This window comes from Cardiocondyla obscurior, linkage group LG24, assembly GCF_019399895.1.
Source record: "Cardiocondyla obscurior isolate alpha-2009 linkage group LG24, Cobs3.1, whole genome shotgun sequence".
NCBI lineage: Eukaryota > Metazoa > Arthropoda > Insecta > Hymenoptera > Formicidae > Cardiocondyla > Cardiocondyla obscurior.
The window spans coordinates 2,845,226-2,869,138 of NC_091887.1; the positions used below are offsets into that span (position 1 = coordinate 2,845,226).

Here is a 23,913-nt window from a genome sequence, read left to right on the forward strand (position 1 = left end):
GGCCGAAAACCGATATGCGGCGTGCCGCTGTGTTTCGCGCGAGTTGTATTTCCTGAGGAGTCGATATCGAGGCACCGGTATCAATAATTCATGAGGTACAATACCGGGTTATTCAGGGGTACGTCCGTAACCAGATCCCGCGCGGATTCCGCGAGACGCACAGCAATGAAGCGGCACGTCACGTGAGGAATTAATGGTGTCCATTACGATGATTTATGTAAGGCGTACGATAGATCGCGTATAATCGCAGGCAGGTGTATCGATGATCCGGCGAACGTGTTAATCAAGCGAATCCAAGCGAATTATTGCCTCCGTTAATACAGATATATGCCACGCGGTGGTTTTCGTAATCAATTAAAGCTAGATAAGAAGTGGCACGTGCGACGTCTATCGAGATAAAAGAAAAAAAAGAAACATTTACTTTCCCAAAAGTCCTAAGATAAACTCATCACCTTCGTCGATAAACGCTCGTTAATTACAGCTTAACTTCGCGATAAATCCAAAATTCTAGAAAGCTTGACCTATAAAATGTTCGGGTTCCACGGATTTAAAGCTCCCCAGTTCCGGGAGAGTCCCGGAAGTACTAAGAATTTTCACAAGCTAAGAGAACGTTTAAAATACTTGCAGACGTGCTTATAATTTGAAGCAAAATTATAATATTTTAAAAAGTTTCAAGATCCAAGCTAGTAAATGGTTCAAAAATGTTTAACGGTTACTTAACAATTTTTTCTTATTTTTTCTTTTATTTTTTTGTTTGTATTGTAAAAATTAATTTTTGGACATTTATTAAAACAGCATTTAAATGATGTCGTTAATTAGTTGAGCGAAGTGCTTTTGTTCGGAAAATCACCACTCAAGTTTTCAATGAAAAAACTTTTTTAAGAGAGTGGCCGCGATCGCGATAATAATCTGACGTGTAAAATAGAATGGGCCAGAAAGGGAAAGTGTAAAGGAAGAACGAAGTACATATATCATAGCGAAACTCAGATCGCCATAAAGTTCCCTTCTTTTCTTGCGGCTATTTTCTTTCTGTTTTTCCTCACAAAAAAGCTTTATGATCAAAGCTGAATCAAGACGAACGTCTACAAAAAAAAGTTAGCGAAAGAAGAAAGGAAAGCGCTTCCTCATGGCGTTCTTTCTTCCTTTTCCTTTAGGAAATAGAAGATGAAAGAAGTTTTCTTGCCTGCGAAAAGAATTCTTTCTTCCTGACACATGTTCGAAAATTGAACTATTACATTACAGTGCTTGCTTTCAGAAAGTATTGAAAATATTATGCTAATCATGTTAGTATCGACACGTTAAATTAATGAAAATTAAAGTTAATCGCTGCTAAATAGATCATTGAAAAAACGTTAAAAATGTCAAATTTACAATTATACTCGTCGCGACGGTCTCGATGATTCTCAGTATAACACACGTTCTCGGGATTTTATAAAACCGGTACTCGCAGGCGCCCCGGGATTTCATACGGACAGAGTCACGTTGTAGGTGCCAGAAACAATTTTCTCGCAGAGCGTAGAGTGAAGAAGTGTTTCGCCAAACACCGCGAGCTGTGAAGGCGAGATCGAAAGCTTTTAGCGCACGATGAAGTGTCAGGGATCAGCGTTATCCGCGCCGGGCGTATGTGCGCACGTATGATGCAGTCGCGCTCACCTTCGCGGAGCATAAAAATAAATCCCCGCGTTCAGCATTAAATACAGGCGATATGAATTGCGGAGGCGCCGGGGCGACCCGCCGCTGGAAACGTCGGAGGCGAGCGAGAGCGCGGAATTTAGCCGACGGTGGCCTGCGAGGGCTTATGAATTCGCAATGCCGGTGTTATCGTTCTCATCCGCGCACCGCTCCATCATTCAGGCGCGGATTCTCGCGAAAATCCTCGCGCAAGGCGACCGTGCATGCTGCGTGCACAATACGCGCGCAACACGTGGCACGAAAGCTGACGACGGGCTTTCGCCCTTACTGCTACCGCTCGCATAAAAACAAATTGCGACGGGCGGAATTATCCCGTCTCCTCGGGTCGCGTAATCGCCGTCAATCAATCGTTGCTTTGGTTTCTTTTTTTCCCGTTCCCTTCCCCCGCGTGTATCGACGGTGCGCGACGCGAGCGTTCGTTTTCGAACGTGTCTGGAATCCGCGAAAGTTTTGCGCAAGAAGCTGGAAGGATCCTCCCGTAGGAAATTCCCTTTTTAATTCGGACCAACGTCTCGAACACTTTCCGAGTTTGAATTTCTGAACTGCTCGAACCTCGGACACGTCGATTTCGTTATTCTTAATTCTTTTTTTTATTTATATTTGTAGTTTGAGTCTAAGAAAAATTTTTAACTTAATTTCGTTTGACACTAGCCGTTCATATCTGAATAAGTTTCACAAGCGAAAGCGTTATTTGTATTAGGGTGATTGTTTTATTTATAAGGTACGTCTGTGAAGTTTGTTTCGCGTCGCGACGAGATCGATCGGTGTTGTCTGCTTGTTCTCCCAATTACTCAGCAGGCCCGACAAGCTGTATAATTAACAAGATATTCGCGACACCGGCTAGCGCACCGTGTACCGGAAATACATTTGCAGAACTGCGATTCATTAAGGCGCCCGCAGCGAATTGTTGTTCCATTAACGGTAACGCATTTCCCACCGCGAACAGTTCGCTAAAGTGCTGTATTTCATATCGCGCCCCGAGCCGAGATGGAATATTAGATACCGGCAATACTGCGCGATGAGAAATTAATTGTGCAGCGGAGGATGGTGCTCGGGGATGCACGGAAGTTCCGACACTCCGTGCGCCAAGTCGGAATCGCGGGAAAGGGAAATACAATCGCGGGTGTAATGTAACGCGAACGAGCCGAAACACCGGGGAGACATGGCTCGCGAAGATCGTCGGGCGACATTTGCAGCGTGCAATTTTAACAGCCGTCTTTACGAGCAAGCCGGAAAGTCTCGCGGAAAAAGCGCCAGCCGTAACGTTACGTACCGGTTTTACGACGTGGTAAAACCTTGCAGATTTTTTTTTTTTTTCCTTTTTTCTTTTTTTTTTGGGACGATTATAACAAGGCTCGAGCGCGCAGCATGTTATGCACCATCGTTATCATTCCCGCGAAAGCATCGCGAGACGAGTGTGCGGCCCGAAAAAAAAAAAAAAAATAAAATAAAAGCAGGCTCCAACGTTGGGGAAAGTTGCAAAATTAGCGGGAATAAAATTATCTCGCGAAATCTGCTGTAAAAGTTTTTCTAACGTTTGCTGCGGATTTCGCGGATTTTTTGAACGACAATCACACTCGTGGCGAGGATCGATCGATAAGCGGAAATTCGGCCGATGGTAGTTTACAGCGCACGCCGCAACGAGCGTCGGTGGGAAACCTCTTCTTTGATATTCCCGTTCAACGGGAAATCGCGGAAACGACTAAGCGGATTTGTAGCTCGCATTATGCCGAGGGCGAGTTAATTAAGCGCGCGGGCCTCCCAGCTTCGTTCGCCGCGAGATTCCCGCGAACGGCGAGGTTCGCGTGAATTACTTCGTAAAATTTCCAACTTTCCAACCAAATGGGATTCGCCCGGCCGCTCGGCGTGTGTCCTTCCGGTTAATCGAAAGTCACCGACTGCGCCGGTGGTCGGCCGTCAGCTTGTCGAGACACGTTGTCTCCGTCGAGTCCTTTGGCGGAACCGGCGTCCCGCGTGACCGGGGCCACGACCTCATCGCACTATCCGCAAGCGCCCCATGCAAAACGGGAACTGTAAAATGGAAACTACGTACAAAGCGATCGTCCTAACCGTATGCGCCCGACCGTTTTCATCGCTGACAGCGGCCGCGCGCTGCGGCTGACATGGCGCTTGATGTACTACTGGGCCGCCGGTGCACCGCGCGGCAAACACATCCTCCGCATTCCGGCGCGCGCCACACTACTCGCCAGTGGTAAAACATACCGGTACGTCCGACGGCGCACCCAGCCGCGCATTTCCTGTCCCCATTTTTTTTATCCGGTCGTTATGTGTCAGTCCGCAGCATCTCGCTCGCGGGGAAATGCGCTCGCCTCCTGATTTCTGGATATTAGCAATAATTCAGAAACGATCGCGGGACAAACGGCGGTTTACTTTGCGCTACTCTGAGTTCGCAGGATCACTTCGATCAAGTACCGTATGTACTTTGTAAAAAAAAAAAAAAAGAAAAAACTATTAACTTATAATTAAATTTAAAAAAAATTAATTATAGATTTAAGAGAAACGATTGCGATTACGTGAAGAGTGAAAGACTTTGTAAGGATAACATAGTTCGTTTTCCTTAAAAAGATATATAATAATATGTAGATAGGAACATGTTAATAATTTTGTCTGATAAAAAGGAATTTCTTTTTTAAGTATTACGTCGCTTCGTTACGAATTACGTAACGAATTCATTACCAAATATCTTTGTTGGTATTTCTTCTTTTCATTGAGCACACTTGTCATAGAGAGATTAAAAGTCTAATGAACTAGAGGAGATCCATATCGCATTATTATCTTAAGAGAACTAGTCCCGCAAGAAACACTAGTCGGTTTAGCTTCCGGCTTTTTGTTGCGCCAACTTGGCGCCCTAATTAGGTTCCACATTCAAAATACCTCAAGCGGAATTTGTGTCCATTAATTAGTTCTCTGCTCGCCGCAACGTGATCCTCTTCTTCCGTTCTCTTCGTAAACTTCTCAAGTATTTGTTAGCCCTTTAATTATTTTCTATTTAATATATAAAATAAACACGAAATAATGTGACTGTGGCAGAAATAAATTAAAGAATTACGTTTAATAATTGGAGTGATGCGGTTGCAGATCTTTTTTACCGAGGAAGATATACGCTAATTAAGCTCGAAGGGTTTTATTCGAAGAAAAATTGTCCTTTTTAAAGTTTCCGTTCGCAAATTTATTCACAAAGTTTCCGATTTATCGCGAAACGTCGTTAAACGTCTCGTTAAAGATAAATGTACTTTTAAGGAAGCGGCAACCCCTCTTTCGTAACAATTATTGTCGGCGAGGACCGTTTTGAATAATTCGGGGGGTTTTTAATCAGGCGCGACTCGTTTAGGCTCGAGCCCACGACGAGACCCTCTCCATAATTTCAGAGTGCACTAATAGAAATTAGTTTGAGATATTTAAGTAGGTACGCAAGCTTAATGACCGCCATTATCGTCGCTCATGAACGTCGCTCGTTCGAATGTAAGCATCGCGAGAATAATAGTCCACCATTATTGTTCCGATAATGACAATTAAAATTAGATGTGTAGTAGAAGCTTTCCCTTCGTCATTATGCACCGACGACTGTTCCTCCGACTTTTCCTTCATATTTCTCCCACGGAACACCGGGAGCTCGAACTTCGCGCGACGGCTGGGCCGTCTGGAGAGGAGAAAAGGAATAAAAGCGAAAATTCTCACCCGGTGAAACGCAGCGCTGGGAGACGGAAAACTTTTCCACGCTAATGTATTTCGCGTGTGGCTCGCGCGAGATATTCCGCCTGCGGGCAGGCATCGTTACTTCCGCTTCCGCGGCCGCGTGCGATCCCTATCGCGCCCATTAGCCCAGCTCTTTAGTCGTTGCGTGTTACTGTTGGCGTCCCGCATGCGAGAACGTTATCAAGCATCCTTCGCACGCTATTTTTCACCGTTAACGGGCTCATTTCGAAATCTGTCCGCTGTAAAATTAGACGTCGCGACGCCGGAAGCGGCGATCCGCGCCACGCGAAGCGATAATGCGCCGCTTTACTGGTAGTCGGCTCACGCGGCTGAAAAAATACCTAAGTGAGAGAACAAAACGCGGAGGGGAAAAAAAAAGGGGGAGAACGCCAGGAATCGTGACGGATGGAAAATCACGGGAGGGAAAGACAAAAGACTCGGTAACGGGAGTGCTTCTCGAAAGCAATATCCGCTCGCGTTTCGCTTGTCGCGCCGTATTAAAATCGAGATTTCGGCATTTTAATAAAATGTCAATCGTATCATGACGTCGTGCATTCAGTGTTCCCAAAAATAAACCGGCGCTTCGCTCCCGTCGAGGTGAAATCCCGTTACTATTTGCGGAATCGTCTACCGCTCTCTTTTTTTTTTTTTTTTTTTTTTTTTCCGCGAAATATTAAACGCGCGTGGAGCCCGCGGCGAATCGGTTGTGCGATGATAATCTGACATTTTTTTACGAGATTTGTAAGAGAGAAATTGCCGTGGCTGAAAAGTCGCCGCGCGGAAATACCGGCGGAAACAACGGCGGCAAGAAAAGCAAGCATGATTAAATATTATATCTTCGTATTTCCATTCAGCCATTTTTACGGCCGACTAATTTGCACTTTTCCGCGCTCTCATGAGGCACTCGACACAATGTTCGACAGTTTAACAGAGAAAACCGTAACTCGTGAAACTATTTTAGCTATTGCAAAAGATCTTATATAATTTGTGAGTGAACCGCGCGATAAATTCAGAACGTTACACGAGCGATGAATTTTTAAACAACGTACGGTCCATATCTGATAAATACGAATTCAATATTGATTTAATAACGGGGCTGAAAAGCATCAGAATTTAGTCAGAAACTGACAGTTCGTAATTATGTAACATTAATTAAAGAGGTTATTAACAGCCTTTTGTAACCGATATTCAATACATGGTATCTCTCGCCGTAATAAAATGTAGAGCAGCATTTCGTCGTGGTTATTCAATTAAAGGTTAATATTAAAATAGACCGATGAATGGAACTATATAGTTGTAATTTCGGTGTGGGCGTAAAAATATCGTGCAAGGAGAAGCGAGTTATTAAATAACAGCCGGAAACATTTATTACCTCATCCGTGCGCGATTTATCTCTCGCTAACTCTTTGGGGTGGAAATATATGAGCCTGTTTGACTTTCGTCACGACCCGAAGTGACAGATAAATGAAAGGATTGCCTCCCTCCCTCCCTCCGTTTGAAATTTTTTTTTTACTCCAACACTTTTCCCTTGCCCACCCTAGCATTTAAAGGTTAGATAAATGTCAGCAATTTGCCGACGTCGTTTCATAATCTTTTCCTCCTCGCTGTAACGGTCGACGCGCGGTTTGTACATTAGTAAGTGAATTCTCTCTCGACTTTAACCGCGCGTGGAAGCAGCGCTATAAAATTTCGAACTCGTGCGGCGCTACGAGGGGCGCGCTTCCTTTCGGAACGAGGGTGCGAAGGGATATCTGGGGTGATCTAAGGGCGATCGAACAGTCGCCGTACAGCAACTACGCGCTGGGGTTGAAGTCGGGCTCATGTCGCCACTCACCTGCACTCTGAAACGTGGGACGCTAACGTTTTTCAGATCCGTTCTATATTTGCTCGTGGTCGTCGATCATCGAGAGATCGATCGGCCTTTTTTCTGATCCGTTGCCTCATTTTTTTTTTTTTTCCTCTCCTTTCTACCCGCAATCTCGGACGCGGCCATTAAGCATCCATTCGGATTTCTATTTTCTTAACGGGTTTCAGAAACAGCCGTTTATCTGCTGTTTCACGTTGTTTTTCCGCTTTTGATAGATTGCGAGGGTGGTACTTCAGGATTCTTCGCGGCATAAAAGAGTCGGAGAGTTATGAATACCGTGGATCTAGTTTCAGAAGTTATAACTCTTTGAACGTAACTGATAAGAATTGATTAACGAGATATTCATGTTTACCGCTTAAGACAAACCGCGGATGGATTGTAGTTTCAGGAAACAAAAAATTATTTAATTGAGCCGAATGTTTGAATTTTAAGTTGCTTTACTTTTCTCTCGCGGTAACTTATCGCAAGTATTTTGAAAAAGAAGAGATCTAAGAAAACGTTTTTCTTTTGAATAAAAAAAAAACAAGAAAAAGAAAAAAGAATTGAACGCCGGAAAATTGGAGAATTCGAGAAGTGATCTTGAACTACGCAAGTTCAACATCGTCAGTCGATCGAAGAGTACGGTTCATGAATAAAAAATGTAGAAGTGGAAAAGGCGACGATACTTTCAATGCATTTTCGTTCGCACGCTCTCAAGTTAGGATTTCCAAATTCAAGATGCAAATTTCGAAATTAGGAACTTCAACTTTAAATTTGAACGTCGCGCGACGCGAACTTTAAAGTATCTATCAATTCTCGCTTCTTGTTTGCGTCAACTCGTCGGCTCGCGCTACTTTGCTGATCCACTAAGAAGCAAAATAAAGCGAATAAGGTGGTCGTGGAATTCCACCGGTCGACGCTTTTGCTCCTTTGATATACGTGCACGTTTGAGAATGCAGGTCAGGGTTGGCCGAGGGGAAACAGACCTAACTTCTGCCGGTGGTACCGACGAGGCGTGCGAAAGCATGCTGTACAGGGCGATTCGGAAGCGCCGTCTTACCAAGAAGCTTTACGCTTGGCCGCGCGTCAGATGGCCGAAGTGCGAGACGTTCGCACGAGGATCCAGGGAATCTCGAAAACTCTAGATATCAAAATCCGAAAGTCCGTCAGACGAAAAAAAAAAAAAACTGACCGTCTAGAAAAGCTCTTAAACGCAGGAAAAAAAAATTAAAAAGAAAGAAAAAAAATTTGAAACTAATAATAAATTTAAACATTTAATTTCGTGTAATCCAAAGTTTATTAATAAAATTCAAAAGTGATACAAAATTAAAGATTTATGAATAAATATTTTTTAATTATCAAAATTAATAGTCTTGAGACGTTTCAAATTTCGGGACTCAGATTCATGCGAGTATCAGATCTTGAGATTCTCGAACGACGGCATCGTCAAAGTCTGACTTGAAATTGTAAATGGACGTAACGTAGGTTTCTTAAGCTGATTTTTTAATCTCGATGTATATCGGAAGATCCTCGTGAGCACTTCTGTGTCGCCCTGTACACGTTGTTGACATTAACTACGTGGGTGAGAGGGTATCTTGCATATACACACAGTGGAGCGCGTATATCGAGCGGCGTTTGAACAGGGATCGTTCGGGGAAAATTGGGGGAGGGTGGATGTCACAGATGTCTGCGGAACATCCGGCGGAAATCGTGCGTTCCACGTCCAGAACGGAAGCACACGCCGCTTTCGTTTCGGTCGAGCGTTTCCTTGAAAGTTCACCGAAACGTTTGCAGGAACACGAAACTTTGCGAGTCCGCTCATGCTTGCTGACTCTACTTCCGGTACAAAGCACTTGTGTACGTCGCGGTTGTTAGGGATTAAACCAAATATCGGGCACATTACCTTTGTATGACGTAGTTGAGTTTGACAGTATATAAGAATTCTAAGTATATTACAATTTTCGGCGTATTTTTTATTTAAAAATTAATGTAACACGAATAATTAATAAAATAATTTTTAGTTATAGCTTTAACTCGTAATTATGACGGTTATAAATATTAATAACAAATTTATTTTAATTCTATTCTATTCTAAAAAAAAAAAAAAAATATAAAATAAAAAATTAGTGATCGAGAATATTAAAATCCCTCGAAGACACGGTGGAAAGAATAAATATGCGAATTGAATAAAGTGTTATTAACTTTAAAATAAACTGTGAAAAAGAAAATTGGAGAACGGATTAGACTGGGAATTCCATTAGAAAATTTACGCATGAAAGACTGAAAAATATGGCATAATAAATCCACCAAGCTGCACATTTTGACCGAAATACTAGTAGCCGATCGTGCGAAATGTTACTCACGCGCGCGGAAAGCTGGCGTTGAAATATTTACGGTTAGGTCAGATATCGGAAAGTGTTTTTATATTCCGCAGATAAAAATCAAAGAGTTGCATACACCCGTAGTTACACACAACAATCGACGAGCGTGGTACAGCACGGAAATTTAGCAGCGTTGGATCGACTCCAAATTCGGTATCGGCGCCGTTTTTTTACATCTCAATGCATGTAAAGATCAGCGATTAATTTTATTCCCGTGCAAAAAAAAAAAAAAACTCGCGCGATAACGAAAATCATTACTTTATTTAAACGATTTTATACAATACGTTAACACTTGATAATAAACTTCAAAATAACTTATAATAAATTTCAATACGAAATACATTTAAACAACCGATTGCGTTGTATTACGTCCGCGGGCTTTTGCGATATTGAGAAATATGAATCGGGCTCGCGCAATTTTAATATTCTCGCGATAAGGGAAGTCTGTCGGCGTCCGCGGGAAAGAAAGGGTGGGAGAGGGGGGGGGGGAGATTTTGTAAATTGTGTATGCGTCTCGCGCGAATAAAACTCGCGAGAGTTTTTGTGTGACGCTCGGTCGAGCAATCTCTTCCGACAACTTCGCGTTCTTGGCTACCAAAAGTCTCGGGCGAAGACGAGATTTCCGCGAGCGACCGCATACACACGGAGGCGTTCGCTCGTGTATACATGCTCGTAGGAGGATTTCATTTTATTTCCCCGTCTCGTCCGTTTCGCCGTTTACTACGGGAATGCGTCCCGTACGCGAGAAGTACAGCGACGTAAAGCGCAGATTGTTACGATCAATATTTGCCAGATGCACTTTCCTTAACGCGAACCGAGCTCGCGAAAACTCTCGAGATTTTATTGCGAACGCTTTTCCATTTTTTACACGGCCTTTGCATTTTTACGCGGCTGTGCCAGCTTTCGCGTGTTTAAATATTTAAAGTTACATTTCTACTGTTTAAATATGCTAACGCGATACTTGCAAGATATACGTGTCTTCAAATGGAGGATTGGCTTCGTCAGAGAAATAGCCGTCTAAATAATTTCTCGGCAAACTTGAAATTAGGTATGTTTGAATTCCCCTGACGATCAAATTTTCTTTTTTTTTTTCTTTTCCTCTTTCTTTTACTGCATGATTATTATTTCTCGCTCGAACGACCTTACTAAAGTTTCTCGGATGTCGCGTGTCATTCAAATGCAAAAATTATGGTCGAAAGTAAAAATAACGAAGCGGAGATTTAAGGGATTAATACATGCTCGATCACTAAAAGTCTATTATTAACAAGTGGGAGAATAATTGCCTGGATTTTCGTCTAGGTCATTCGTGCATTTATTAAATATTCTTCGTACGTTGCAAATTGCATTGTGTTCCGTGGTAATTTTCGCCACATTTTACGTGCACATAAATGAAATTACGGCGTCTGGTGTAAAGGACCATAAAAGGGATGCCCGCGCGGGAGCATAACATTGACCATTTCTACCAGACGTCGTTATTTAATACGTCTACACGGGGTGTCAAACATTCTCCCGTCGAGCGTTCCCTGCTAGTATTATCGCAGGTACAATCGCGTTGTGCGTGCATGTGCGAACTTTATGCAAGGCATATTCGCATACGGGGTATCCCAGAAGTCGCGCGGTTAACTCACGAACCGCGTGTCATTACGCATGTACTTAAATTAATGCAAACAACCAGGTCAGTCAAATAAACTAGTAGCAAAAACGAGCTTTGTCGCGAGTAAGTATACGAGCGAATAATAAAAAAATAAAGGAGATAACATTTTTTTTTTAATTAATTAACTTGAAAATTTGACAAATTAAAACTCGTGGAGGGCATTTTTATGTTTCGCGGCTTTTAAAGTTAACAACGAGCGATCGAGGCGTGGCGATAGAGCCACGTCGACGTCTGGAACACCCGGTATACGCGCATAATAGGGCTTGATAGCGAAAAATCGTCATCTCCCACCGTCTTGACGTAGTTGACGGTCTCGGCGGTCGCCTCGGTGAGGGCCCGGCGTAGTCGTGACCGTCGCACCTGCGACAGCGTGCGTGGACATAGTACGACGCCCTGGCCGCCCTGGGTGCCGGGTGCGGCGCCGGCGGATGCTGGGCCGGCCACCACGGCCGTAGAGGAAGGCGCCGCCGCCGCCGCCATCGCCGACGAGGACGACTTGCACCACCACGGGAACTGGGTGGGCGTTAATGCCGATATAACAACGTGGTTAATAAATACACCGACTTCCTTCGTCGCGGTGCACGTGGACGACGTGACAGACAGCACAAGTGCAAGATAGCGTTAGACAGACACGTGGTCGTGGACGGATGCGGGATCGGTTGCACCAACGGCTGCCGCGGATCTAACTTCGATCGGTCTCTCCCTAATGCCAGACCTAGCTCTGCGCCGCGATTGGAGATCTGCATGTCCTACATATCAACTACGGTAAACCCGATCGAGATAACGTCGTCGAACCTACCGGGAAACATCCTTGCAATTAATTCAGCTTCTCCTTTAGGCCCCTCTAATTCCCTTATAATTTTGGTACTCCGAATGCGACAAAGAAAATTTGGCTAACCCTGGTACACACCGATAACGCTAAATTAGACTCAGGAATCAATTGCATCAAATTAATCTTAATTAGATTAATTAGACGTACGTAACAAGTTTACAAATTTTGTTAGAAATTCTTTTTTATTAAACCAGCAGGGACGATGCGAAAAGGAATTTAAGTTAATCACAGCTAATACAAATTAATAATAGCGTTGAAATAACAGGTTAATTAGTGCTATCGAGTTTCATCCGAGCAACAATTGTTAATAGAGAAAATTAAAACAAGTCTTCTTACGCAACGGCTACGTCACGAAGTGAGTTCGTGTAATCATTATCTATACTGACTAAATGTAATAAAACAGGCTTTCGAGATAAGCTTCAACTATTAATTAAGTCTCGTCACCCACTCTCCGCCTCTCGGATCATTCTCGTTATAACGATGATATACAGATAGAAGTGAGATTTACTCGACCGTAGTTAGCGGTAAACAACGTTGGTGCAACCAGCCCAGAAATAACAACGGACAGGTGACGATCCCTTTCCCACGGCGCGAGATATCTCTTCTTATCTATCTCCACATCTCAGTTTCGTCCTAATGCCCGCGCGCGGCTTTCTACCTCCGTCGTCCTCCCTGAACAAGCGCCCGTCATCTATGCCGACTGCTAAGCTCGGCGCTACTGCTAGACTAAGCGGTCGGTCTATCCGAAATCAGCGGAGAGGCAAGTTCGGGCAATGCATTATCCGCGAAGTGAGAAACGCTAACAAGCAACGTGACAATTGTCGCGGCAACTTCCGCGAACGGCTTGATGGTATCTTATTTAGCAAGATTCACTAAACTTTGAATTTCAACACGGTACGTCGTCAATAAGTGAAATATTGAGAGAGAGAGAGAGAGTCGCTTTCGTTTAATATTTACGTGATGGAATTATGACTTTGTAATTTTTGAGATTTTTGAAAAATAGAGAAAGATAGAGTTCACCTAATAATTTTCGTATTAATATCGCTGCTGCGTATATTTAAATATTTTACTCACGTTTAAATAGTTCTCAATATTATATTTGCTCCCGTAAAATTTTTTCAAAATATACAGCAGGATATATAAAGCTGCAAAACTCTGGCGCTAAATTGCCAGAATTGATCTCGTTCTCTCTAATCGTAGATACTAAAAATGTTTCGCGTGCGACTTCTCGACTACACTCGTCCGCGCGCTCGTTATGATTTATCGCGGCATAGGAAGTTATTCGTTACAGCCCAGTGACATGGCCGGCGTAGCGTACATCCCTGGACGGATATTGGTTTACAGGCATGCGGATAGACTCGTTGCCGTCTTCCTACGAGCACCTGTGTCCCAGTCGTTCGCGAGCGCCCGTTCGTAGCTCAACGAGCGAGTCAAGTAGGAGAGAAGTTGCCGGGCAAGCAAGCGAATAAAAAGCCTTCGTACTATCAAAGACGTTTGCTCTCGACCTTTTCTCGTTACGCCGATATTTCGAGAGTGACAAGCCCTCCAGCCCGTTCCTACTTGACTCGCACGAACGAGGACTCGCCAGGTCGCGAGTAAAGTTCCGCCGAGTCCCGGTTGAGAACTTCGGACCCGGTGCCATCAATATTTGTTCGACTCGGGTTAGGTGTACCTTCGAGAGGATCTTGCCATCGCTCTTAATCTTTGTCAAAGTTGAAGGATTGTTTCATCACCGTATCTCGCGTTTCCCCTGTGTTCCTCGACTGGCAACGCTCCGAAAATACACGCGAGTCCTAAGCAGCCGCTCGCTCCGAGGAGCGAGCGGGCGATCTCCACGTCGGATTTATCTCCTCTCCGCTGACTTCGCGTAAACCGGCCTAAGGGGCTGCTAAAGACTAAAGACTGCGCTAAACTAAAGATTCAGTTGCTTGGCTGGATCACAAGGGATGAAACAAACTGCGAGCGCTGAGAGGAGCACTCAGAAACGCTCGATGGGGAGGGGCAGGTCGAGGGAAAGAAAATGAGAGACAGCGAGGGAGAGAGAATGAGAAATAAAGAAGGGATAATGTAGAGGATGCGACGTAGAAGAGATCGTTCTGGAAATGGCGAACTGATTGATCCACGCGAAAAAGTCGAGGGTGAGAAATACTTTCGCGGAGACCTGGAATTCCACCACTCCGCCGTGTAGATTTACGACGCGAGATCCGGCCACGCTGGATAACGACAGATTAACGGATTGGCGCCTCTAATCTTATCGGTGGTGCGCCATTTCCGCGCCAGCTGAGCGACCGCTCGTGCGTGAGCCGGAGAACCGGCGATTAACTCTTTGAGCGCCGGAAGAGCAAATTTAGCTTCGAGTTAAGTCCATCAGCATGAGAACTCAATTATGCACCAGACACAGCTGCTGTGTTTTCGGAATTTTTTTTTATTTTATTTTATTTTATTTTTTTATTTTACTTTCATTGCGAATCGTAAACCTCCTAACCTATTTAGAATCAAACTCGCCATATAAAATCCATTTATCTACTTCCTCGAATTTCAATTTCATATAGTTTATTTAATAAAAATTATTTAAAAACTTCTTGCTGAAAAAATATATACATCTAAATTACTGAAAATCCATTTAAATAAATGACGAAAGCTTTCTATTATATTTTAACAACAGCCAATCAATGAAATTATTTCTATGAATTACATTTACTTTTATAAAAAAAAAGTTTAACGTGTTAGAAAAAGAATAATGTTAAACGCAGAGTAACCACTGTCACATTCTTATTTCACAATCAGAAACATTAGAGTGGAGAATTTCATCACGTACGCCCTTCGCGAAGGATCGTTCTGTAGGTTTTTTTCTGCGGATTGATATCCTTATCGAGGGAAATCACCTTTTTATCACAACTCGAGGCCTTTTTTCGGAATCGAGGGGGGTTGAGCGATCAATTCTGACCGCGAAGGAAAACTCGACATCCAATTACACACGTTTTTACAGCTCGAAATCGAAATTCCCATAAACAACAATCGTCACGACCCTCAATAACGAGGGGGCACTTAACTCAATTCGCGTTTAATTAACAACTGCGCCCAGAGGCGTTCTAAATTCTAAACAAATGAAATAATTAATATTGCGCCTCGCATATAAATAATCCTTGCAGACGTTCTATCCTTGTCACAATTAATATTTCGCAATAAACGGAGATGAAAAATTGCCGCTAACTCTTCTCCATTTGCCGACGGCACGCTGCCTGGCGTGCAGAATTAATGCGCGTAATAACCGCGCCCGCGAAAACGAAAAAACCAAGACATTGATTAAGTTTTCTCCCCCGCTTAATTAGCCGCGCCGCGCTAATTACTGTCCGTTTGCTCGCCTCGAGATGAAGTTTGGACAGTTTGTCTCGGAAGTGCGGGCGAGAACGACCCGCGAAGTTTCCTACGCGAGCCAAATAGAGGATCTTCCGGGGTGCGATCGAGCGATCGATAAAGTAACGGGCGATCGCGTTAAAGAAGCGCGGCGAGCCGGGAGCGCGAGTTCTCTCTTGCCCGCACCCTCTTGTCGCACACAATTTGAAAGCGGTCCCACCGAAGGAGGGAAAAGTAGCGGGATAATTTACCGCTTAGAAACGAGTAAATGGTGGCCCGCAAATTCTATCGAGTAGTTCCGATCGTAATATTTCTTCGTTCGAGTCTTCGCGCGTAATGCGTCTCGAGAGAGAAGACCTAGTTATTAGGATATAGAGCCTTACAGACGCGAGCCAAATTAATCCAGATTAATGACTGCTGACGCAAGCGCAAGGCTGATGTAATAATTAAGATAATTGCACGTAAAGCAATTCGATCAACTTCCAATTAGCGTTTATGATTTTGAAACGGCGATTACGAGACGCCGCAAAATAGAGACTCGGGACTAATTAAAAGGATAATCTATAATTTAAATGTACCGTGCAGCCTGCGCGGTAATACGGAGGAATTCATCCTTACGCCGTACAATCTCGACAGAATTTTTCTGCCGATTAAGGACACGCGCGGGGCTATCCGCGTCGGCGATCTCGCAAAATAGTTCGGAACGTGAAACGGCTGAAAGTTATCCTTATGCAAATGCTCGGCTATTATCCTTACGAAACGGACGCGAAATTAAAAGTTCCGTGGAGCTAATGTATGCAGAATGCGCAATGAAAGATTCAGGCTCGGGTCCCGCGGGGGCAGCTCGCGGCCAGATCCTTTGTGCTTAATCTCGCATAATGAGAGAAGTGTTCCCGAGACAGATAGGAAACCGATCCCGAAGCTCTGCTCTCTACTCACTGGAGCAAATTGAGCCTCTCGTCGCGCCTGCGTACCCCGCGCATCTCGATGACTAATTAAGTAACAGAGATTATCATACGGATTCCCGTACCATTTGTTCGTTTCGCTTCGATTACCTCGCGATCGATCCCCGCACGGCGGAAACTTCGATATTTAAACGGGATATACGTTTTCGCAATTAGACAGTATCTCAGAATAACCCATCGAAGTTGCTATTACGCGGAAAATGCTTTCCCGAGATACAAAAACTATCCGAGGGATTAAATTCCTCCACTTAGAAGATCCAATTTTTGTCGCGCAAGTGATATTACCCTCTACGAGCTCCCGCCAGTTTGAAGTAAATTATATCAAGTGTTTGCTCAAACGGTTCAAGTAATTTGTAGCGGTGTAATACACGTATCTAAACGCAAGTGAGCAACCGGTAATCGCGTAAGTGCCGAGTTCATTAAGGTCAGCAGAAATCTCACGCTTCGAAGGTACTTTTTTTCCCCTCTCCGCCCGGTCGCTAAGCAAGAGACAGAAAATTCTGAAAATTTTGCAGCATTATACATTCCAACACGTACGCGCCACTCATAACGCTCACTATTGCAGATATGCATCTTGTACGTGCTATTCTGCAGATGCTTGTTGCCATCTTTGCATTTCAAACTAATAAACTTTAAAATATTCATTCGAAAAAAAAAAATTATTACTCGCATAAAAATGAAAAATTGGTCCGTGATATTATTCCAACACAGATAGGGATACAAAAAAACATCGTTAATTTTTCATTCTCGGCTGAGAATAATTGATTACTTTTAAATACCTAAAATTTTTCAAATATCTTTGTTTTCTTTTAATCATTAATTCACAATTAATATTCTTTTTTTTATTTAATGTTGTATATTGTAGTAAAAAATTTTAGAACAATTTTCATAGATATTAATTTCTAAAAGTAACTAGTCCAGATGTACGTTAATAAAAATAAAATAAATAAATAGGTGCATTTTCACATAACTAGTTTAGAACGTCTACATCTGGCAACGTGAACAGTTTGATGTTGAAGCAATGACATGAAAGAGAAAAAAAGTCGAGATAGATAAACTGCGAAAAATCATTTTTAAAGAGATATATGATCCCGAGCTAAAATTCGATTACTACAGTTACAAAAAAAAAAAAAAGTACTATCCACGTGTCCGAATTTGTTGTCATTAAAAACATGATAACGAGCGGAAAAAAATGTAAATGCATTCGTCCGCCTGTAATCAGAATGCAAAGCAACGTTAACGTGAACATACTGTCCCAAATACTCCGTGACATTTTCGTTTTTCCAGCCAGCGTTCTCTCTTTAATCCTTCCGTGGTTAACAAAACATGCCGTTCCACCGTAATTCCGCACGAAAATCGGCGAGAAACTCGACGGTTTTCAAGTACTTGATGAGAAAATAAATACGCCACGGGCGCGAGTGATTTTGGGACCGTTGCGCAAGTAATAAAAAAAACAAGAAGTAAAAAAAAAAATATTTATCAACGGCTATCAATACAAAAATAAGCGAGATAGACCATATTTTACGTATAGAGTAATTTTGATTTTTAAATATTTGAGAATAACAATATTGTTACAAGGTTGACTGAAACAACATAGAACTGTTTGATTGAATATGTGTTTGCGCAACGGCATCACACGCATCGCTTGTACATATGTACACACGGGTATCGCATTCGATTGGCTACATCTCGGCATCATCGGTATTTCCCGGCGATTACTCAACTCGTGGAAAATGTCAAGGGGTTCTCGTCGCGACGTATCTCCATGGCATGCATGAGGACGTACCCTGGTTGGCTATCGGCCAAAAACGTCGACGGGCTCAGCCCGCAGGCGCGTTTTCATGCGCCAAGGAGACATAATTAAACTAACAATGTCGCGAGAGCTGCTTCCGTGCCTCCCCTTTCCTCGTCCCCGACCCCTTTCTCATGCGATGCGAATCTCGTTTAATGACGGAAATTTTCGTTTGCGCTCTCGTCTGAAAAAGGATTTTCATTCAAAAACTAAGCAAATTATGAATGCGACTAGAAAATAAATAGAACGAGGCCAATGCCCGCGGGGTGTCTCAGAAAAGGCAAAAATCATGCAAAGTGTGTGCGACTTTACATTAGAGAGAGAAAAAAAAATTTCTTTTTTAATTAAACACTGAATTGAGAGTATTTTATGTAATGAGATGAGATCTACTTGACACAGAAATATTCGGCATAATCAAGTATTACCTCGCAAATCACATTTATTATTCCGAAAATAAAAAAACAATTTTTTTAATTCACGAAGTAATTTAATTTCGGTACGAGCGATATCTAAAATAATCAAAAACAATGATACAAACATGATACATATAATATAACATTTGCTAATAAAAAATCTTAATTGTAAGTCGTCAGATAACGTTTTATCACGGATAAAAGAATTAAAGATAAATGTGGTTTAAAAAGGATTAAGGCATCGCGGATCAACATCGTAATTCTTTCAAGGGTGGTTTATACTTTAGAACGACTGCCATCTGTATCAGAATTCCGCGATAGCGAGGCAAAAATTCCGGTAAACGACGTATCGGATGTCGAACAAACACGACCGCTACGGTCTCCACCGGTATTCTCTAACTACCATTTAAGGGTAGTTCTCTACTCGGTTTTATCTACCCTCCGCCAGATGGCGGAAAGCAAGTTCTATCGATAAGGGTTACTATACGGCTTGTATCTTCCGTAGCAAACAATCAACTAATTTTTCAAACAATTTTAATATTAATATTCCGATTTATATATTCAAAAAATTTGCAGCTTATTTTCGTTTTATTCACAAAATTCTTTTATCGTTAAACTTTTCATTACTTTCTTACGAATATTTTCGTGTTTGCGAGATTAAAGAGCTTCCGTACGTTACGCCAAATATAATAATACAAACGTCATAATTTACCAAATAAGAAGAAGAAAAAAAATTAATAAATTCCTGAATTAATAAATCTACGAGTCGTTGCATTCACAAGAATTCAAGCAAAACTATCGGATCTTCCAAACCGTGAGCCTTGCGCGTTTCGATCTTGAGACGAAGAAATAAATCTGCTACGAAACAATATAACAGCGTGGAAACTCATAAAAAGCAAAACCTAATGAATCAAAACGAAAGAGGCACGTGAAACCTCAATAAACAACCCCTTGTCGCACGCAGTGACAGATCATCAGACCCTCAACGGATAACGACAAGATCAGAATGGAAACAGCCGCCACGGGTCTTTCTTTTTTTTCTTTTTTTTTTGTCTTTTTTTTTTACGACGGAGGCAAGGCAAATTCGCTATCTCGTAAAGCTCATACGCTATATTTGAATCCCACAAAACCTGATTCGGCATTGCGTATCTCTCTCTCCTTGACGCGCCGCGCTTTTACGATTCCGCCGGGCCTACGCCGTTAAAACCCTAGCGATGGGGGAGCAGTGAACGGAGTTAGGAGAACGAGGAGGAAAGAGATCTGTCTCCCCGCGGGGAGACCGAGATGAGTTCGAATGAACGATAAAAGAGAAACGAAATGTTACAAGACACATTTGACATATAAACGACACCACGAACACAGCTATGACGGTTGAATAGGTAACGAGTGTGGAAACACCAATAAAGGAGTTGAACAACTTGACAGTAAAAACAACGTTACACTGAGGAAACGAGAAACACGCACAGAAAATGCATGCCGTGGAGGTGAAACTCACGAAGAGCGACGAAGGACAAGTTGCGCGAGCGAGGGAGAAAGAGAAAGAGAAATCGCGATCGTTGTTATTGAGAAGTCATTATTCTTGTATAGAAGTTACAATTTTTGTCACGTCGTCGTACGATTGCTTTTCTTCGCGTTAGCAATCTTCGAATTTACCTGCTTTTCGAATTGTTATTGCACCGACAGAGACAACCGGGGAAAAATGTGAAGGAAATCGAAGAACTGTTCGGAGAGAAGGAGCAAAAAAATTCATGAGAAATAGAGAGAACTTCCGAGAGAACGTTGTTAGCGTCGCTACTGGATGCCGTTTCTAATTTACGTCTGTAAAGGTCGACCGTGAGGCAACGGGTGAGGCACTCCCTCGTGATTTGTCCCGGTTCTAATTTAACAAAATCGGTTGCCAATTAAGCGCAACCCTTTCTCTTTCTCCTTCGGCAACTAACCAACTCAACAAACGGAAGTGATAACAAACGACACGCATACGAGAAAAAGAGTAACAGAGGGTAAAGGTGGGCAAACGGAGACACGTGTGGGAGAATTCGGCGGTGCGGGTGTCGGGCACAGGTGACGCCGTCCACGATGTAAGAATACCAAATTGCAACGTGCATAATGCCGACACGATGAATCGGCCATCTGTTCCGAGTTCAAACGCGAATTTCAAATCTCGAGAGACGCCGTTATGCTCCGACCGATATATAAATTTAACCCGCTCTCGGCCCGTTCCGCTTCAGTAATTCGCATAATTGCGTATTCATTCACGATTTATCCCAATTATTATTATTTACCATAAAACGTCTGCTGAAAACAACACGTACATTTATCGCGGTGAAATTGACATAATTAAAGGACGATGTAAATTAAAGTAATTACCCCGGTTTTATCCTTCAGTTTTCAAGCGCCATGAATTTTATCGATCACGGCCCGGCACTTGATATTCATTGCAAATGAGTGCATTAATATTCTCCGTTTAACCGATTCGCGATTCATAATTCAGCAAACAATCGGCCTTCGTCGCTTGCTTGAAATTACAAAGCTATCCGTACCTCATATATTTTTCCAAAACTTGCAGCAAAGTTTTGACAATCAGTTTACTCAAACTTGAAATATTTTTTTTTTTTTTTTTTTTATCGGAAAACGATTTCGTGATAGTTCAGAATTTATTCTTTTCCCCTCCATTGTGTTGTCCCTTGAAGAAGTAAGTGGAGCGCGGCGCGCCTCTCTTCCTGGACTCGATTTTAATAGACGGTGACGTCAGCTGCGGTATTCTTGCATCATGGGCGAGCCACCGGTTGTGCGTTTAGGTACGAAAAGGTACAGCGAGCCGGTGAGGTCGCGGCTTACCTGCCGGAACTGTCGTATGCCGCCATTGATCCGCAGGGAGTCCGCGGCGATACCGGCAATCCCATCGCCGGGCTCGCGGAGCTGCCGCAACGAGGCGGCGCTCGGGGCCACGCCGGTGTGCAGCGGGCAGCAACAGCCGGAGCAACAACACGCGGACGCTTCCGGCTGCGAGCTCTGCCGTATTATGCGGGCGTTGGGCGACGTGGTGACCAACACCGGCGGCGGCGGTGTCTGGCACGGGCAGCAGCAGTGGTGGCCGCTCTTCACGCTCTCTCTTTGGAAAAAGAAAACATTACACGTGGCTTTTATCCACCGAGAAAAAGGGATCTCGACGTCCCTAAATCTCAATTTTTCCCTATTTGCGAAATCCCAAGCGAACGATTTGACTTAGTCGGAAATATTATTTGACTCGTTTATCAAGTCGACTCTTTGCGAAGCAGTAATACGACTAGTCGCGTTTTTTTTTACGGAAAAAGCATTTGCAATCGACGTAGTACTATGAATCGAACGTTAAAGTCCCGGAAAAAGTGGAGAAATAAATAATAATCAAATAAGTCTCTTAAAAAATAAAAATAAAAAAATAGATAAAAGTATAATCCAAAAAATACCTATATTTAATAAAAAAAAGGAGAGAACAGGAAAAAAATAACCTGCGAAATAATTTTATTCCTCAAACAGACGACGTTAAAACTTTGGTTTCCACTGCGAGGAAGCTCACATAACTTCCGTTCACTTTATTCTCGTTTGACGGTCGACAAAAAACGAAATTAATTTCCGCAACTAGCTTCAATATTACAGTGCTCGTATTTTCTAAAAAAAAAAAAAAAATTGCTTCCTCGGCTTTTTATTTTTATTTTTTTTTTTTAACTGTACATTAATACCGAGCGCGAGTTAATATCTGGCCGCGTTTAGCTTGATGTGATTAATATCAAGTTGACACTGCGAAAGAATATTAAAGGGGAAAAGAGAAAGGCAAGAGGGAAATTTGATTCTAAAATACAACACTGCTGTCACGCTTGCTCCCGTATAGTTTAGCGTTTGAGAATTGCACGGTCGGTATGGTTTCACGGCTGGCGTCGACTGTAAAGTTAAACTGTTAGTCTCAAATACGTGATCCGATATTGCACATGGCCCGCTCGTCCGAAGACTAATTTCATTGAAAACTGCCCTGCCGCTGAATTCGTGCAATTGGTGTCTCAAAGGTCTCCTTCGGCTACAGGTGCGGGGGAAATAATAATTATTTCCACACCAAAGAGTCAGACAATGCCGTAGAATCAGACAATTTCCATATAAACGAAATTACAAATTAACAGGAATTTCGTAATTAAAATTACATAGTAATTCTCGAAATTGCAGCCGACAAAGTTTCGACTAATTGAAATTATATCTTAACTGAAGCTGCATTTGTAATTAATTATTCTTCGGCTCCTCTTATTATTACAACACGGAGATGCGTAATTATTTTATTTATTTTTGTACGACCAGGCGTCACAGAGCGCGCGTCTTGTATTAATATCTTTAAGTCAATCACGTACAGTACAAATTACCGATTCGAATCGACAAGTACCGCACCGTTATTTTATCTCATCGTTATTTAATGTTTCGTTACTTTAATCGTTTCTACGTTTATTCGACGAGAAAATATAAATTCGAAAAAGCGTAGGAAAAGCAATAGGGGACACAGTACCTACTTTCAGAGTTTACGTGACGCGTACACGAAATTGCTGATGAGATTACCGCGCGAGATTCCGGAGAACCCTTTTTGGTTGGACGTCTAATTCGATTTTGTCGGTGAGATATGTCGGCATAGTTCTTTGTCTAGAGGTGCCTTAAGTCAAGAGCCCTCGGCATATAAGACAGGTGGTGAGCCTGTCGTTTGGAGATATCATTAACTGTCGACCTTCGGTAAAATTGAAAACTGAAGTTCTTCGGCTTTCCCGAGTGGCTCTTTAGGGTGACAATGGATCTTTTATTCATGACTCTCCCGATACACTTATTTTACAGTTATAAAAGACATGTTTACAAAAGCTTTCTTGATAAATGAATATAATACCGTTCAACGTACTATCAAATTCCATCCGACTTGTAATTCTTTACGTATTTTATTGATAGAACATTTTTTTTTTTAAACAAGTCTTTAATTTTTTTTATTAAACTTTTTGCAGCGTGAATCTTGAGTTAAGTACCGTTAAATAAAATAAACGTGAAATTAATTTAAGTTTTGCTTTTATTATGTCTGTATCTATCGTTAAACTTTATGCATTAAAAAAAAAAAACCAAATTTTATACAAAAACTTTGATGCTGTAATTAGCTTTTTAATTTAATTCTAGTGTCATCTCTTAAAAAAAAAAAAAAAAAGCAAAGGTTGAATTTTATATTTCAACATAAACTCGACGTTCAATAAAAATATAAACGGAGAAAAAAT

At 42.4% G+C, this 23,913-nt stretch overlaps 1 protein-coding gene across 1 annotated transcript in view; it reads right to left on the bottom strand.

Annotated features, from left to right (window-relative positions):
- Positions 1 to 23,913, bottom strand: part of Sk (small conductance calcium-activated potassium channel) — an 87,827-nt gene that overhangs the window by 61,518 nt on the left and 2,396 nt on the right. Inside the window, exons 2-3 of the mRNA XM_070671908.1 lie at positions 21,488 to 21,761; positions 11,582 to 11,803 (exon numbers count right to left, since the gene is read on the bottom strand). Of these exons, the coding sequence (XP_070528009.1) occupies positions 11,582 to 11,803; positions 21,488 to 21,761 (496 nt within the window). The remainder of the gene's footprint in view (positions 1 to 11,581; positions 11,804 to 21,487; positions 21,762 to 23,913) is intronic.